The sequence below is a fragment of the Megalops cyprinoides genome, chromosome 6, assembly GCF_013368585.1.
Source record: "Megalops cyprinoides isolate fMegCyp1 chromosome 6, fMegCyp1.pri, whole genome shotgun sequence".
Taxonomy (NCBI): Eukaryota; Metazoa; Chordata; class Actinopteri; order Elopiformes; family Megalopidae; genus Megalops; species Megalops cyprinoides.
Window position 1 is genome coordinate 37,456,302 of NC_050588.1, and position 17,197 is coordinate 37,473,498.

A 17,197-nucleotide genomic window follows, 5' to 3' on the forward strand; every position below is an offset into this window, starting at 1 on the left:
TGATTTAGCAGACGCTCTTATCCTGAACATCTTACATAGGTTACAATTTTATCCACTCATACAGCTGGATATTTACTGTGGCAATTCTGGATTAAGTACCTTGCCCAAAGGTACAACAGCAGTGCCCCAGCAGGGAATCAAACCAGCAACCTTTCGGTTACACACCTACTCCACTCCCACTACACCACGCTGTTGTCCCAAGAACCAAACAGCACCCAACTACTCTACAACTCTATAACTCTGAAGAAGCCTGCTGTCTCCTTCTCCATCATATCTACAGTATTATTTTTTGCTCCCCTTGCAAAACACTATTTTTAGTGCTTACTGCTGTGCTGTTTTGCACTCTGTTTATTGCTACTTTGTTTCCTTGACAGCCTCCTGCTGTGAAATATTAATGTGAGTTCATTTTCCTTCACATTTGTGACGTGATCAAGCCATTCATGTAACTGGTCGTGTTTGTGATTTAAGCCATAAACAGCGAACATCACCTGATACCTCTCTTTCGCACACACCGACTCTACCACTCCCGTGAAGCTCTTGAGATACAAAAGAAGGATGTCCTAGCTGTTGGAACACCAGTGCAGTGCTTAACAGATCCAAAAGAACTACCTGGATGCTCTGTATATCTTCATATACGTAGCATCTGCCTCGGTGTGTTTTAGAAATGATACCGATGGGTTTTCTGTATGCTCAGAAATGATCCGCCATTCATTCATTGTCCATTGAGCTATACAGATGCGTCTGCACAGCTGAGCTCTCTGTGGTCAGTCATATTATCTTTAAATAAAAAAAAAAACAGAAAAAAACATGAAAGACAGGAGTCAGGTTTGAAGTGAAAAAGAAAATCCAATTTTATTGGACGCAGCGTAGCGGGGGAGGGTATGACATGTGGGCAGGGGTTCTGGAGCATGGGAGTTAAAGGGTTACAGAAGCTCATGACATTCTTCTGCTTGCTTTTTTGGGTTGTCCAGGCAACCAGGCTTGCTGTTAAAAGACATCAGTTTCCCCTTCACTGCCCTCATGCCTTCACCTCATCGAGAGCATCTAGAAGCCTGGACACAACAAAAAAGTTCAAAATGAATAAATGTTACGTTACAGTCTGTGAATGTAGTTTGCTGTGAAGTCAGTGACACTGTGGAAGGTCCTCTGGTGCCAGCTCTCCTGTCTCTTCATAGTACTTCACAGTATTTACAGTATGTCAGTCAGTCATTCATTCATTATCATCCGTTAACAGATGCTCTTATCTTATCTCAACTTACATTTTCATCCATTTATACAGCTGGATATTTACTGAAGCAATTGGATGGTCAAAGTACTTTGCCTAAGGGTACAGCAGCAGTGCCCTAGCGGGGAATGGAACAGCAACCTTTTGGTTTCTAGCCCTGCTCCTTACCGCCACACCACACTGCCGCCCTCCACAGTTTATGTGTCTCTATCTGAATATCTTTGCCTGTCCCACAGTTCCCGCTGCAAGTGCTCTCTCTCTCTCTCTCTCTCTCTCGCACTCTCTCTCTCTCTCTCTCTCTCCCCCTCGCTCTCTCTCTCTCTCTCACTCTGTCTGTCTGTCTCTCCCCCCCCCCCCCCCCCCCCCTCTCTCTCTCTCTCTCGTCCGGGCCTCACCTGAAGTCCCCCCCGTCCAGCAGCCTCCTGTAGGTGGTGATCTCGGCCTCCAGCTTGACCTTGATGTTGAGCAGGGCCTCGTACTCCTTGCCCTGCTGCTGGATGCTGGCCCGCAGCTGGGTCAGCTCTGCCTCCAGCTGCAGGATGATGGAGTTGTACTTCTCCATCTCCATGTTGTAACGCAGGTCTGTGTCCCTCAGGGTGTCTTCCAGAGAGGCTTTCTGCAGGGGGGGGTGGAGTAGAGGGGTGAGCCATGAGTCCCACTGATCAGTCGCAAACATTGACATAACCACAGTACGCTATCTCATACCCCTAAGTACAAGGAGTACAAAAATAATAAGCCAGGGGTATCACGTTTATAGTCCTGTGTCATATTGTCTGCTTTTAGTGCCTCTGTTTCATTGAAGTGTCTTACCAAGCTCTTCTGTGATGCGAGTTCAATCTCCAGCGTCTGTATTTGTCTCTGCAGATCACCCATCTCTGTTCGGGCCCCCTGAAGAGCTTCTGTGTTCTGAGAAACCTGGACCTGCACATCTGAGATCTGGGGTGGAAAGAGATGGGAAGAGAAAGGGAGGCATTGAGAAACCCAAACAGGTCATTACAGGCCATGAGTATGAAATCGTTTCCATTTCATCATTTCTAAGTGATATACAGAGGAGTTGACATTAAATTCAGTAATATTCGTTTAGTCTCCATTTTAATTTGGATTGGTACGCAAACACAAGGAATAAAATTACCGCAACAAGCCAAAAATAAAGAAAAATAACAACAGAGGAGGGAGAAGAGGAGGAGGGGTACCTGAGTTTCGTGCCAGGCTTTGAGCTCCTCTGCGTTCTTGAGCGCCATCTTCTCGTAGTTCGCCCTCATGTCCTCCATCACCTGACTCAGGTCTTGTCCTTTGGGGGCGTCCACGTCAACCTGCACACCTGACTGCGCTATCTGGTTACGCAGCTCCATGACTTCCTATTAGGAGGGGCGGGGGGAGGTGGGGGGGGGTAACGGGGGGGTACGGGGGGGTGAAGCACTCAGTCTTTTGTCTGTGGTTTTACCACCAAATATTTTAATCCCCATTGTTATCGTGAAATGAACCCTGGGCTGTTGTAATACTGTGCTAGAAGCTGAGTAAAGTTGAGTGGAAAAGCTCTTTGCCCGAATGCCGAACACTTGCTTACGTTGTCGTGGTTCTTCTTGAGGAAGACGAGCTCCTCCTTCACCGCCTCGATCTCGCTCTCCAGATTCAGGCGACCCATGTTGGTGTCATCGATCACCTTCTTCAGGCCGACGATGTCGCCCTCCACCGACTGCCGGATGGACATCTCTGACTCGTACCTGCACGCGGGCAGACACAGTCACACTCCAGCACACTCGCTTGTAACAGGTGTGCAGTGATTCTTTGTAGTGTGTGTTACGGGGTGTGTGTTACGGGCATTACTCACTTTACTCTGAAGTCATCCGCGGCTAAGCGGGCATTGTCGATCTGGAGCACGAGGCGGGCGTTGTCTACTGTCATATCAAACACCTGGAAGACAGGTGAAGAGGCATTCTGAGTGACAGCAGAATCTTTGATGCTTATCTTATTTGATGCTCTGATCTTATTCAGATTATTATTATTATTATCATTATTAACATGATTCAAACACCTCAAATGGTCACAAAAATTCCCCCCACTGTGACATTAATCATAAATAGTGTGACCTAACATCATTTGACTGTTCATTTATGACCTTTCTTCTGCCTACATTCACAGCATATACGGTGAGCTGCAGACGGCACAGGTCCTCAGTGCCTAAGTGCTCAGAAATGGCGTTCTGCAGTCAGTACGCACAGTGGGTTTTGGAAAGTGAATGAATTGCGCAGGCCTGGGAGAAGGGGGGTGGGGGGTGTGGGGGGGGCACGTGTAGAATGTGAGGCGCTTCGTTTTGCAAAGTCTCCAACCCTATTCTGACACACCCCAGCGTGACTCACTGCTCACTTTAAGAGCAAATGTTTCCATATGAGTCTGAAAAGCCACTGAACCGCTAATTTGTGCCTTGCTACAGGATTAGTAACAGACTTTTTAGAGCACTGTTTGTTGCTCTTGTAAGAGGTTCTTGTCGGAGGGGCGGCAGTGTGGCATAGTGGTAAGGAGCAGGGCTCGTAACCGAAAGGTTGCTGGTTTAGTTCCCTGCTGGGGCACTGCTGTTGTACCTGTAGGCAAGCTACTTAACCCACAATTGCCTCAGTAAATATCCAGCTGTATCAATGGATAACGTGTAAAGATTGTAACCTGTGTAAATTGCTCTGGATAAGACCATCCGCTAAATGACAATACAGTGTAATGTAATGCATGCATCAGAGATCCAGAGACGGCCTGTGTCATGAGCCATCTGGGACTTAGACTAGGACATAACTGGCCTCATTCCGCTGGGATGAGGTTTATTTCACCCAGGGGTCCTGTAGGCACTGGGTTGGGTGGCTCCTCGGAGTGAAAGAGGAGCTTATCCTCCAATCAGTGCTCACTGTGCCGTATCGGAACTTTCAAAGAAGAGCTGCTGGCTGTGGGCTGCGTGGCACATGCTTTTCATATCCAGGCCTCCGTGGCCAAACGAGTGTGATAACTGATTCAGTGGTGTAATTAAGGCTCCGATGGCACAGATGTACAACTGCAAATAAAATGGTAAATTTAATGAATGCAATAAGTATTCTCCTGCACTGCTTGCTTAAAAACGTTCCAGCTGGAAATCTGGGATTCTCTGCCCAGAATGAGGCCTTAAACAGGTCTTAGTCATGGGCAGGGTTGGGTTTCCTGCCGCTCCAAGCATGGGAAATGTTTTTTTTTTTTTCCAAACTGTGCTCTTAGTTATGAATCATGTCCTGGACTAAAACAGAGGAAACAGTTGGTACAGTATGTGTCTGCAGTATATAAGTGCAGCCAGTGGAAATTGCATACAATAATCTGGACTTAATACCCACAGGTTCCCATACCTTTGAATTTTAAACAGGTGTGAATGTTTAACTTATTGTTGTATACACACTGGCTTTCCTCCTTGTAATCATATCAGTCATTTCCGAGTTGAGCTCAACAGACCAGAAGAAAAAGTAAACTGGCAGGATGGAATGTCTTTGATATCCTTACACATGGTTCAAGGTGACTGCTGGCCCTGTTTTTTTTTTTCATTTTCAGCACTAGGTTTGGTTGAGAAAATGTTTATTTGGTTGAGAAAATGTTGTATTTTCATAAACCTATTCCCTTTGCAAAGCGTGTGTGTTTTTTAACTTTTCATAAAGAGATAACTATACTATACAGTGATGATTAAATAAAATTTCCCATTTTAGAATTTAAAAACTGTTTTTTAAAGATAAGACCATAATGCGGTGAAATGTTCAATTTTGTAAATGCACTTGGTTGAAATTACGGTGTTCCTTAAATAGAAAAAGAACATTGTTGACAAAACATTGTGCTATAAGGCTTAAAGAGATAATAAACATTGAATTCTGTGTTTTTACAAACATTTATCTCATTGTATATGAGGGCGCTGGAAAATTCCCTCCCAAAAGTCCCACCCAACAGATTCAACGCACAAGGAGAACATCATCTCCTTATGGTCTGCACAACTGCATTGCATTACTGTCTCTATAGCAACTCTCTTCACATTCTTCCACAGATGAAGTACTGATAAACTCATAGCAAAGAAGTAAACATAGATAATTATCAGAGGTCCTACGTTCCCACATACATGGCATTAAAATACGTGCAAAATTAACCGAGTTGTTTTGCAGTTGGATCGGGTACTTAAACATAGAGTCTTTGTGAAGACTTTGTGAAACACTGCTTCTGCTGAAAAGCTTTTTTTCCCCATTGTCTGCCAGAGAGAATCCACCCAGCCCTTCCCCCCCGAGACAGAGATACAGTTAACCTGACTGTAAATGTGTTACACGGAACTGAAAGAAGGGAAAGGACACCCGATATTTTAAAAGTCTGAAAACACTATGATCTACTGAGCTGTAACCATGTATTTGAAACGGGTCCCATGTCATTTCATTCCCTCAGTCTCATTTTACCCTTTACTTCCTTTCTGCCCAGTGCTAGCGAAATCTGTTCTTTATACTTTGTCTACTTGCTGCTTGCTCAGTTAGTCCATCTCACAACCTGTAGATTCAGACCCCGTGGCTCCTTTCCTCTTCCTGCATGTGGGGCATTCAAAACTTATTCTCTTATTACTTTATTTTAATGCTTTTTACTTTGTGCCAAAGTTCCTCTTAGAATCCTGGTCACCCGTCTGCATCCTCTCAGCTTGGGCTTGCCCCACCCCACTCTCTGTCTCTCTCTCTCTGTCTCTGTCTCTCTCTCTCTCTCTCTCTCTCTTTCTCTGTCTCTGTCTGTATCTCTCTCTCTGTCTCTCTCTCTCTGTCTCTGTCTCTGTCTCTCTCTCTCTCTCTCTCTCTCTCTCTCTCTCTCTCTCACCTGTTTGCGCAGGTCCTCCAGGATGGTGTTGTAGCGGCTGTAGTCGCGAGCGTCGGGTCCCCCTTTCTCCAGGGCCTCCCGGATCTGCACCTCAAGCTTCTTGTTGGCCTGCTCCAGGTTGCGCACCGTCTCCAGGTAGTTGGCCAGCCTGTCGTTCAGGTTCTGCATGGCCCCCTTCTCGTTGCCCAGGATCAAACCCACGCCTCCGGCCCCGGCGCCGCCGACCCCGGCGCCGCCGACCCCGGCGCTGGCCCCGGCCCCTGCTCCGAGGCCGAGACCGCCGGCGCTCAGCTGGAAGGAGGAGAAGGAGGCCCCGGGGGCCACGCTGCTGCGCAGGCCGGAGTAGGAGGCGGAGGAGATCCGGGTCCCCTGGCCCCCGGCCCCGCCGTGGATGCTGGCGGCCCGGTAGGCGGGCACGGCGCGGCTGGCGGAGATGCCAGCAAACGGCATGGCGGCGCCACTGCGCACAGAATAAGAGGTGCTGTACTTGATGCTCATGTCGCCGGAGAAGGGAGCGCTAACAGCTAACACAGCAGCACACAGAGGGGCGGTCAGGACTGGACTGCAGTGAGGCAGAGACAGGGAGCGAGAGAGAGAGAGAGACCGGGAGGTTTTCTACTCCCTCGCTGGGCTCCGGTGCCCCACCCACACACCCACCATGCCCCTCCTGTTTCCTGCCCTCCTCCCCCCTCTCACATGTTCTACCCCTTTCAACCTCCCTGACGCTCTTTTGTGTGTGTCCTTCCAAAGGATTCGGCACATGTAACAGATTCAGTGCTGATATTTTACGCTTTTTTTTTGTACATATGCATAAAACCGGTACAGTTTTTGTGTACACAATGCAGATCATTGTGTCTGTTCTTGAAGTGCATTTGCACAAGTAACAAAAGACAAACATAAAGGTATTTTTTTTATCCTGCTCTGAATTGGCTGGACCTGTAACTTATATGAGTTCACCTTTCACAGAGCGTTTGTCATAAATAAAAAGCAGAGACAAAGGAACAAACTATAGAAAAGATACATAATAGTAAAGTGAATAAAGGAATAAAAAGGATGACAGATAAAGGAAGAGACCACAAAGTTACAGCAGATAAGGATGCATTATAACATTATATAATTATGTTTTTTCTATCTTTTGTTTTTAAAGATCTATGTCCTAAAAGTGTGATTTTCTTCTAAGAACTACGGACACATCCACAAAAAGGCCAGATGGGAGGGGAACTTTGATCGTTCAATAACGATTACAAACTAACAGAAAATGACGAGAATCGCTGACACCGGTTTTCAGGATGCTGATTAAACGGGAGTTTGAGAAATTTATTGCCTCAGCAATGCAATATAAACCAAACATGCCCTTTAATGCTACTGTATTTGAATCTGATAGTGTATCATGTTTTGGAAAGCCTAATCTAGAGCTGATGTCAGACTTTCTTACTTGCACATTTAACCTTGTTGCAGAGAACCCTGGATATTTTAACAGCTTCTGTCCACATCCAACTTTGTGTCCAAATAAGGGTTTCTTTTGAGAGTTACATTTTTTTCTGTCTTTTTTTCAGTTGAATGTCTGGATGTGTGATATGCTGCCCTCCCCATTGAAGGAGAAAGTGGAAATCATTTAGTGGAGTGGACTTTGCAGTTCCCAGGCAAAAAAAAGAACATTTTGGCCGAGTCACGCTCTTGCTGTGGGGGGATGGAAAATACAGGACGCTGTTACTCATCGTGGTAAAACCACGAGCCCGAATCCCACAAGCAAGGAAATTACTGCCTTATGGAAATGTTTACTGTATGCAAAGCACATTTATGAACGGAATAACTGTACCAAGTAAATCAGTTCACTACCGATTTCTCTTCAAATGAATAATAACATCCTGCAAGGACAATCAAAATGTGCAGAGATTCCTGCGAGAAAAGACCTGGCATTTACATGGTGAAACAGAATACCCCAGTACAACACAATCTCCCTCAAATCCCATTCCCTTCCTCTCCCTCCCTTCCTCTCTCTCTCTCGCTCTCCCTCCCTCCCTTTCTCTCTCTCTCTCTCTCTCATTCTCCTTCCCTCTCTCTTTCTCTCTCTCTCTCACTATCCCTCACTCCCTTTCTCTCTCTCTCTTTCTCTCTCTCGTTCTCCTTCCCTCTCTCTCTCTCTCTCTCTCGCTATCCCTCCCTCCCTTTCTCTCTCTCTCTCGTTCTCCTTCCCTCTCTCTTTCTCCCTCTCTCTCGCTATCCCTCCCTCCCTTTCTCTCTCTCTCTCTCTCTTTCTCTCTCTCCCCTTCTCTTTCTCCTCACATTCTTTTTTTCTTGCCAGTAAGTTGATACTGCATTCCTGGGAGATAAGGGCCAGAGGAGGGGAAAGGGGCTAAGCTTTCTGTCCTTTATTGTGTGTTTTCAGACAGTTGCACCAGGCAGATTTCTGAACGAGGCCAAAACTAGAGTGCACACAGTGTAAAAAGGAGTAGAGGAAATAAATCCTTTTTGGCAGTGCATCCACCCGATCTTTCCTCTCCCCATCGCCTGTTTGACGGACTAAGGAGCTAGGGAAAAGTGGAAGATGGCATACAGTAAAAGGCAGAGACCCTAGACATTGTGTTAGGCATCATTACATGTTAGGACATGAAACTGTCCTTTGAGTTTGGTACTACCCTTTGAGGTGGTAAAGTTTAACAAACAGGGTAACTGTTTTAATGTGCACAGCTGCAGGAGCCCTGGTTAAGCCGTGCGTGTCGGTCCATTGTCCCGCCCACTTGTTGAGTTCTGCATGTTTATTGGTGTGGTTTTGGAAGGAGATGCACAGGGCACAGGATAATTGGCCTGTGGAGTAGGAGGGCGGGGTGACTGAGCAAAGAAAAGTCCTGACAATGCATTCTTCAGCCAGTTGATTCTGGAAAGCATTACTGGAAAGATGAGGTGCACTTTTTCAGTTTATCTCCCCGTGATAACTCTGATAGTGACATAAGTGAACTATTGACCTCTCAAACCATGGGTTGGTCTCTGAATGGCAGAAAATAAGATTTTGAAAGAATTGCTGTCTGGACTTGAATTTTGTTAAGTTTGGAATCAAGTTGTTAGCTAACTAGCTAATACTGCTAACTAAAGGTGCAGTTTGCCACACACGAATAACAAGGCAACTTTTTGGCAGTAGGTCATCATATAAACACAACTAGCACTGACACTGCAATGCTAAAGAACACACCCAGGACCAGATCTTAGTTGATGGTGTTGCTTAGTGTATTTGCAAATTAATAACATTCGCTGGGTAGCAGTTAACAGTCAAGGAACAGTCCAGACTGAAAACCTGATTCAGAATTCAAAATTAAGAAACTGCTAAACTAGAACTCTCAGAAATTTACAGAAACAGCAATTTAGCATAGCCGTGCAGAGCTGTTATAAGAAATTAAATACCACTATATATAAATATCCTGAAGACTTTCACATTAAATCACAGCTTGCTATGCGGTAAATGACAGAGGAAAGAAATTTAAATGGAGTATTTAATTGTATGTTCAGCATTTGATTTCTGACAGGACATCTTATCTCTTTTCTCATCGACACTGTCCTGCCAAGAGGCACACAACACTCCATCTGACTGCAGGACAATGGGTGTGGTTACAGATGTGACTATGCATGATTTGAAAAGAAGGACATCGGCACTTTTCATTGGCCAGCACAGACCCCTGACCTCAACCTGATAATACATCCTTGGGATGAGCTGGAATGCAGAATTAGGGAGAGCCCAGGACAGCCCCTGTCAGCCCCTGTGGAGTTTACTATTGCTCCAAAGGAGGAACGTAAATTTCTTCCCAAAATTAACAGACAGTCTTCCATGAAGCAGTCATTAAGGCCAAAGGCAGACCGACGTTCTCTTAATTTCTTGGAGTAAAAGCTTGTTTTATTCATAATTGCCTGTGTCCCCTGATGTTTGGAAGGAGAGTGCACGTCACAGATTTAAAAAATGACATGCATGGAGGGTGGGAGAGAGGGGGGGAGAGAGAGAGAGAGAGAGAGGGAGAGAGAGAGAGAGAGAGAGAGGGAGAGGGAAAGAGGGATAGAGAGGGGGAGAGAGGGGGAAAGAGAGAGGGAAGGGGGGGGGGAGAGGGAGGGAGAGAGGGAGAGAAGGGTCAGACGAGCAACGGGTGTGTCTCAATCCATCATGGGCCAGAGTAGAAGGATTGCTCTTACCTCATCTGAAAAAAATGTACTCCCTCTTCCAGCACCAGACTTTCTCTCCTAAAACAGCTCTGTTTCTCTCTGTTAGAGAGAAACAGAGAAACTCTCGCTTACCTGTTATGCCTTTTATTGGCAATAAAGGTCAGGTTATTGAATGTTAAATTAAGACAACTGCATTTGCTACACATGTGAAGTGCAAACATAGGAAACTGGCATCAACTTCTTGAAAACATCTATGTGAAATGAAGCAACTTACTGAAGTGTACACAGAATGCAAAGATGTGCATTTTTGTGTTTTCCAAAAGTCTGTTTTTGGAATTTGCAATTTCCAAAATACTTTGAACCATTACTACTCGACATTGAGAATTTTTTTTTTTTTGAGTTCTGCTAAAGTTCTTGTTGATCTTTGGAACTTTTTGGGACCTGAGGGAAACATCACCATAACTCCAGTATTCCTGCCGGGACAGTTTCAGCACTGCTGGCTTACCAGGGGGAGTGTTCTGGATAGGGTCCACACAGGGGTGAATACGTAACCGACGCAGATATGTTACACGAGGAGACTTAGCGAGAAACGGTACCAAGTAAAACCCCCCTCTCCTTGAGATGGAATGGTGCCAGCCAGTCCCATGTAGATCCCCACTCTTGACCTGAGGGGGAATAGTGACAGCCAGGCTGTACGTAGGAACACCCACCCTATCCCTGGGCAAAAATAGTGCTCCCCAGTCCATAGGTAGGACCTTGCCTCTTGTTGAGCTGGAATGGTGCCAGCTATAGTGTAGCATAGTGGTAATGAGTAGGCCTCGTAACTGATTCGTGCTGATTCGATTCCCAGCTGGGGCACTGCTGCTGTACCCTTGAGCAAGGTATTTAACTGTAAATATAAGTAAATATCCAGCTGTATAAATGGATGTTGTTGTAAAAAAAAAAAAAACTGTAACCAATGTAAGTGGCTCTTGATAAAAGCATCTGCTAAATGCCAATAATGTAATGTAACGTGTCAAGTCCATAGGGAGAAACCCCCCCCCCCCCCCCCCCCCACCCCTTCCTGTACAGGAATGGTGCCATCCAGTCCATATGTAGACCCCCCCCCCCCCCCCAGTGGAAATGGTGCCAGCCAGTCCCATGCAGAGGTAAATGTGCAGGAAAAGGAATGACAGGAGGAAGGATGTTCTCGGTGCCGCGGCCTTTCACTGCAGAACGCATTCCCATTCCTCCCACGGTGCCGACAGTCGCTCCCTGTGCGTTTGCCATGGGCCGCCTTCATAGAGGGCAAACTGTGAAACTTACACCTCAACAGTGTGCGAGGCAGGAGGATAGCTGCCTTCTCTCTGGGGCATTTCATCCACAGTAGCCTTTAGCACAAAAAGAGAAACAAAATTGTGTCTTAGGATGGCATGTTTTTACCATGGACCTGAAATAATTTTTTTTCTTTATTTATGTGCTTAAATATGAAAGACTCCAAAAAAGTGGACTCTCTCGCCAACTTTTTTTTTGTGTGCAAAAGACCCATCTATACAATTGTTTTAAAGTGAATTAATTCAGGTTAAATTTAATTCAAGCTACCCTTCTCAAGAGTAAAACACTGAAATTTGGTACTGAATCTGCAATCAGTCTAAATGCCTCAGGTCATTAATACGTGAGGAACTGGAAGTTGTAATGCAAGTCTTTTTTTTGCAACATGTTTGGCTTGGTACACAGAGAAGAGAACACAGCCCAAGATTAGGAAGCCAGCAGAAAACCGAAAATCTTGCAGTTTCCCAGAAACCCGAGGAGAGTGTGTGTTCCCAGGGCTCTCTGCCAGGGTGGACCTCCAGCAGGCTCGGTGCCAGGAGAAGTACAGAGGGGTGCAATTGCAATCCAGGGGGGAGCACAAAAAGTAATAAATACTGTGTAGACATCATTAATATAAGGAGACAACTGGGGGCACACTGAGGTCCGTCCAGGTGCGCAATGCACCCCTAAGCACCCCCGCAGCGCCGGGCCTGACCTCCAGACAGCACTCACAGGCTTTCCCCTGTCACAGTCACCCTGCACCAGCAGCATAGCTCTTCCTTCTTACACCTTCCTGGATATGTTTACTCACTCAGAATAAGCCCCAGAATAAAAGCCCAGTCAGGATACCCACCCCTATCCCTGGCGGAACAAATCTAATCTATTCCGCCACTGTGGGCTCCTGGTCATTTTGGGCTGATTACACGGACGGGATCATCCCTGATCTGTAGGGTTCAGCCTGCTCTCGAGATGAGCGCCTGGCCAAGTGAGCCACCTCAGAGCCATGCTCTCGAGATGAGCGCCTGGCCAAGTGAGCCACCTCAGAGCCAGTTACAGCCTTTCCCGTACATACTCACTCCGAAAACACATTGTTAGGAAAAATAACACTAACTTTCACCAGGAAGCAAATATGCAATACTGTGATTGAGAACAGCATATGTGTGTGTGTGTGTGTGTATGTGTGTGTGTGTGTATGTGTGTGTGTGTGTGTGTGTGTGTGTGTGTGCATCATCTGCATCTGCATTTGTGTGTGTGTGTGTGTGTGTGTGTGTGTGTGTGTGTGTGTGTGTGTACATGTGCATGAGCATGCACACATACCTCTATGTGGTATGTGCGCATGCGTGTGACTGCCTGTATGTGTTTGTGGGAAGAACAGCTTGAGTCCAGCTGTTCTTTGTCTCCGCAGCGGTGACCTTTAACCAGCGAGAGGCGGCACTGACCTGGGGATCTGGTGCGTGTTAAGGCATGGCTGCAGTCCAGAGGGCCTACAGACACTCCCTCTCCCTCTCTCCTCTCCAAAGAGGCCCCTCATTCTTGAGGGGGACTTTGTCCTAGCATGGGACGGGACCTGGGGCTAACACATTGCTATGACCTTGCATTGGTCCTTGTGTAAGAACCAAAAAATGTGCTTTGTTTACACAAGCACGGCAATAGACAGGACAAGCACCACAGAGAATGCCGGAATGAGTCAACCAAAACAAGTTAAGAGACAAATTAACAAGCTTATGAGCCAATCAGGCATCCCCACTGCATCTACACTCCTGTCCTTGGAGTATTCCTTCATATCAAAATGTTGAAATAACTACATTCCAGCCACCCAGTGGATAACGTCCTGAGCTGTGATAGAGAGACACATGGCCTCCGCAAACTGAGAGGAACGCATTGTTGTTTTGCTTGTCAAACTAAAGGCTGGAAAACTGGAATTAATTATTAATTAATTGTTGAACTGTGTATCACAACAGATAATACTGCGTCAAAAGAAGTTGATTGTGGGTACCGATGCTTAGGGATGACCTTCCGCGACCTTGTGTTCTGTAACCGATGCTGCCCACTCTCTGACCGGTTGTGTGTTTGCTTTGAGAATAGGCCTAATCCTACTCAAGCTGATACAGGTGCGGTTTCTCATTTTCCTCAGTTTCTGGTCATTCCTCACTCAGTTTTGATGCTGAACTCATGAATAAAACACTGGAATCAAACCGCCGTGGTCTTTATGAGAGACCCAGAGGCCCGAGGCCTGAACATACTCCACTGCCAAGGTGTCCAGCTGCCAGAATCACATCAACCCACCACCACACCACCACAATGAAGTCACCCGCAACCATGACGACCATTACAGAATGGAAACATTCAACATGTATGTGTGTAGCATTCATTCTTGTGTTGAAATATTTTCCTGTAGTTTCATTCAATTCCCTCTTTGATATGGGTCAAGGAATATTTTTTTTTTCAGTTTTTCCAATTGGTCCTCATGTTTTTTCTGTTGACTATTTGAATCCCTCTGGAAACCCTCTGTACACCTTTTCAATAACCTTGGTAGTAAAATACATCATATTAAATAACTGTTGTGTTGTTGTTGTTCTGGTACGTGAGGTGGAATGACACGAGGTTCCCCTACAGTAGACTTCAGACCCAGTTCAGCAGTGCTTCACCTGGTTGCAGTTACACTGAAGCGGTAAGTATAAAATGAGCTGGGTGACGCAAGAGATGCATGTATTGACTCATTGGCTGAGTCAGACCTTCATTGACGAGTCCTTGTGGCTCTGTGGTCTTCCTTTCCACAGTGATGCGTTAGTGTGACAGTTTGATTCCAGGGTGTATGCGTACACTGATGACCTGATAGAGAGCAACTGGATACATTGGTGTCACCCGTTTGAAGCTGGATTTTACTGGAGTGATTTAAATAAAGAGTTAAATAATAAATATATATATAAATAAAGAAATAAGGATATGAACTGTAGTGCAATCAGAGATCTAAGCCCACACCCCTTACACAGAGGGTCCAGTGCTCTGACCCAAACACAGTCATTGATGCTTGGGAATATAATCCCTCAGTTAATATATGGGCGGGGCCCACCCACAGTGTCTGATTGCTGTTCTTGGGTCTGTTGTGGACATCTGCTCTGTCATGTTTGTGGCTGAGGAAAAAGGTGCAACAGGAATGCATCCAAAGAAGAGAGAATTTCCAGTAAGTGCTTACGGAAAACATGCTTCAAAAATGCAAGGAGACGGGATGAAAACATCAAAAGGAATTGAGTCAAACGTAGCAACAAGGATCCCAGACAACCAGAGCTCTCGAATGGAAGTCATATAAAAAAGTAAAATGAAAAGTGAATTGCCAAAAAGTACTTTGGAAAACATGGGTCAAACTTGCGTAGGACAGAGAGGATGAAAAGAACCAAAAAAACAAAGACAAAGGTGGCAAAGAGGATCCCAAAAATACAGAGCCCTAAAAAGGAAGCAATATAAAAAAGTTAAATTTTACACAGATCTGCTTCTGTATGTGAATAGATGAGGTTAAAGCCCTCAAAAGCCTGGGGAAACAGCACCCATGTGCCTGTTCTACTGTCTGGCTTTGGGTTTGTTTGTGAACTTCAACATAACCACCAACAGCACGCTCACACTCGCATACCGGAGCCATGTTCTGTAGGGAGACCTTTCAGAGACACCTCTGGACCAGCAGGGGGCTTAAATCTCTTGTTATTCGTTACATAAGTGCAGTGGGAGGGGCGTGGCAGGAAAGTTACATGTGGGCAACATTCCTTTCCTCCCCTTACCTTTTTTCACTCCATCATCACCTGAGTGTACCATCATACAGCAGCTCATTCCTCAGTCATCACCTGACACAAAGGGAGGCATTTTCACCTGATAAATTTCACTTCTCTTTGATTATTGTCAGCGATATCAAAGCCCTAAATCTCTGATATTCCGCATCGTTTTCTTTTTTTTTTGGGAATGGGATCAGATATTTCAACGTGTTTTCATGTATGTTGTAAGTAAAATGAACTGGGGACAGGTCACTACAGATATGATCTGCATGACACGTTATTGTAGCAAGAAAAACACCCTACCTACCCACTCCCCCTGCCCCGGTAACCTCCCTTCCTCTCACTCCCACAATCCCTCTCACTCCTGGTACGATCCCTCTCTCACTCTCCCTCCCTCTCCCTCAGATCTCAGTCCAAACTCCTCATGCACGCAAACACACACACACAGTCTCTTAGCCATTCTTCTCTGGTTAGTTAACCCATTCTCCTTCCATGAAAAACAGCTTGAAAGCAGTCACTGTTCCAGTTTCTTCCTTGGAAGCGCTAGTTTATTTGCTGAAGCAGCAGCATTTTTAAAAGATGAAATAAGTGATTCAGCCACTTTAAAAGGGTAACACTAACTGAAATTTAAGACCACATACATTAGGGCTTTTTTTGCATGGCCTTCTAAACAGGAATAAAGAAAATATCAAAATTGTCCACAGCTGCAGCCCTAAAAAGGATACATCTACAAACAAATCAATTTCCATTTTAGTAAAAAACAAGTACATTCATTTACGATTAACAGAGCCTTAGTCAGGCATATGTACATATAATGTGCAATGCTTGTAATATTTCACATTACATACTCTGTGAAGCCTTTGACCTCTTCTTGCATGAAGAGCTGAAACAGTTCAGGTAGACCTCTCTGAAGGGACAAAAATTGTCCCTCCAAACTTTGAGGCCCCTGATCCATAAACCCACACTCTAACCACTTCTCCACATCTCATATAGACTGTATAGTATTATAAACCAATCAGTCTAGTAAATTATGGACTCATAAATGAACATAACTGTAAACACCATTTTAAAACTTGGGAACGTAATGAATTAACTTATGAAAAATGAATCACACTATTTCTTCCACAGTTTATTTGTCCTGCTGACACAATGTCAGGATCACATTGGTGGTATGCAGCAGGTCTCACGCAACAAGCTCAGCCGAGAGACTTTTAAACGATCATAACATCATCAGCGGTGTCCGTTTGCGGACAGGGACACGCCCTGTGCGCTCCCCAATCGGCCCGTCTTTATCTGCAGGTCTGCTTCTTCTCCGCGGTAATCCCCTCCTCGCTGTCCTCCCCTCCCGCCACGCCTGGCCGTCTCAGCACATTCCTTTCGCTGTGGGTCATACCTGCGAGCTTTTCACACAAACCAAACCCCCTACCTCTCGCTGCTCCACCGGGCCGGGACAAAAGGCTTGGTGTTCAAATATTTCAGCCCCTTGCAGGCATCCGACCGAGCCGTGCAAAAACATCCCAAATCTAGGCTGGCGGCACAAAGGCTACCACGGACTGCTCGCTCAAGTATTTCGCAGAGTCTTCGTGTTTTTCTCCATCTATGCCTGTGCGCAAACTGTTTCTGTGTCTGCCCTCTTTTACTCACCAGAGGGTTTTTTTTTTTGCCCTGCACAGTTCTTGAAGTAGTAAGAACAATCTGCAATTTTGGTCACACAGAGTAATCACACACTTCATCTAAAAGAGCACTAGTTTGCGATTCATTCTGGTTGATGTGACAAATATTGACTCAGCCCGAGAGAAGTTGTAAATCTTAAAAATCACAGCGTTCTGTAAAATAAGGACATTTCTTTATTTGTAATGCTTTGGCACACAATCAAGTTGTTTTGTGGGAACACAATGGACAGAAATTAGAAAGGGCCTTTTCAGAATCTGAG

The 17,197-nt window shown here is 45.5% G+C and overlaps 1 protein-coding gene across 1 annotated transcript; it reads right to left on the minus strand.

Annotated features, from left to right (window-relative positions):
• Positions 1-866: 866 nt before the first annotated feature.
• On the minus strand, positions 867-6,644 carry LOC118779165 (keratin, type I cytoskeletal 18-like). The gene is made up of 7 exons (XM_036531115.1): positions 6,065-6,644; positions 3,057-3,139; positions 2,793-2,949; positions 2,419-2,583; positions 2,036-2,161; positions 1,621-1,841; positions 867-1,052 (listed from the first exon to the last, which is right to left on the minus strand). Exons 1-7 carry the CDS (start codon positions 6,560-6,562, stop codon positions 1,019-1,021), a joined length of 1,284 nt encoding a protein of 427 aa, XP_036387008.1. The 5' UTR covers positions 6,563-6,644; the 3' UTR covers positions 867-1,018.
• Between the last annotated feature and the right edge of the window lie 10,553 nt (positions 6,645-17,197).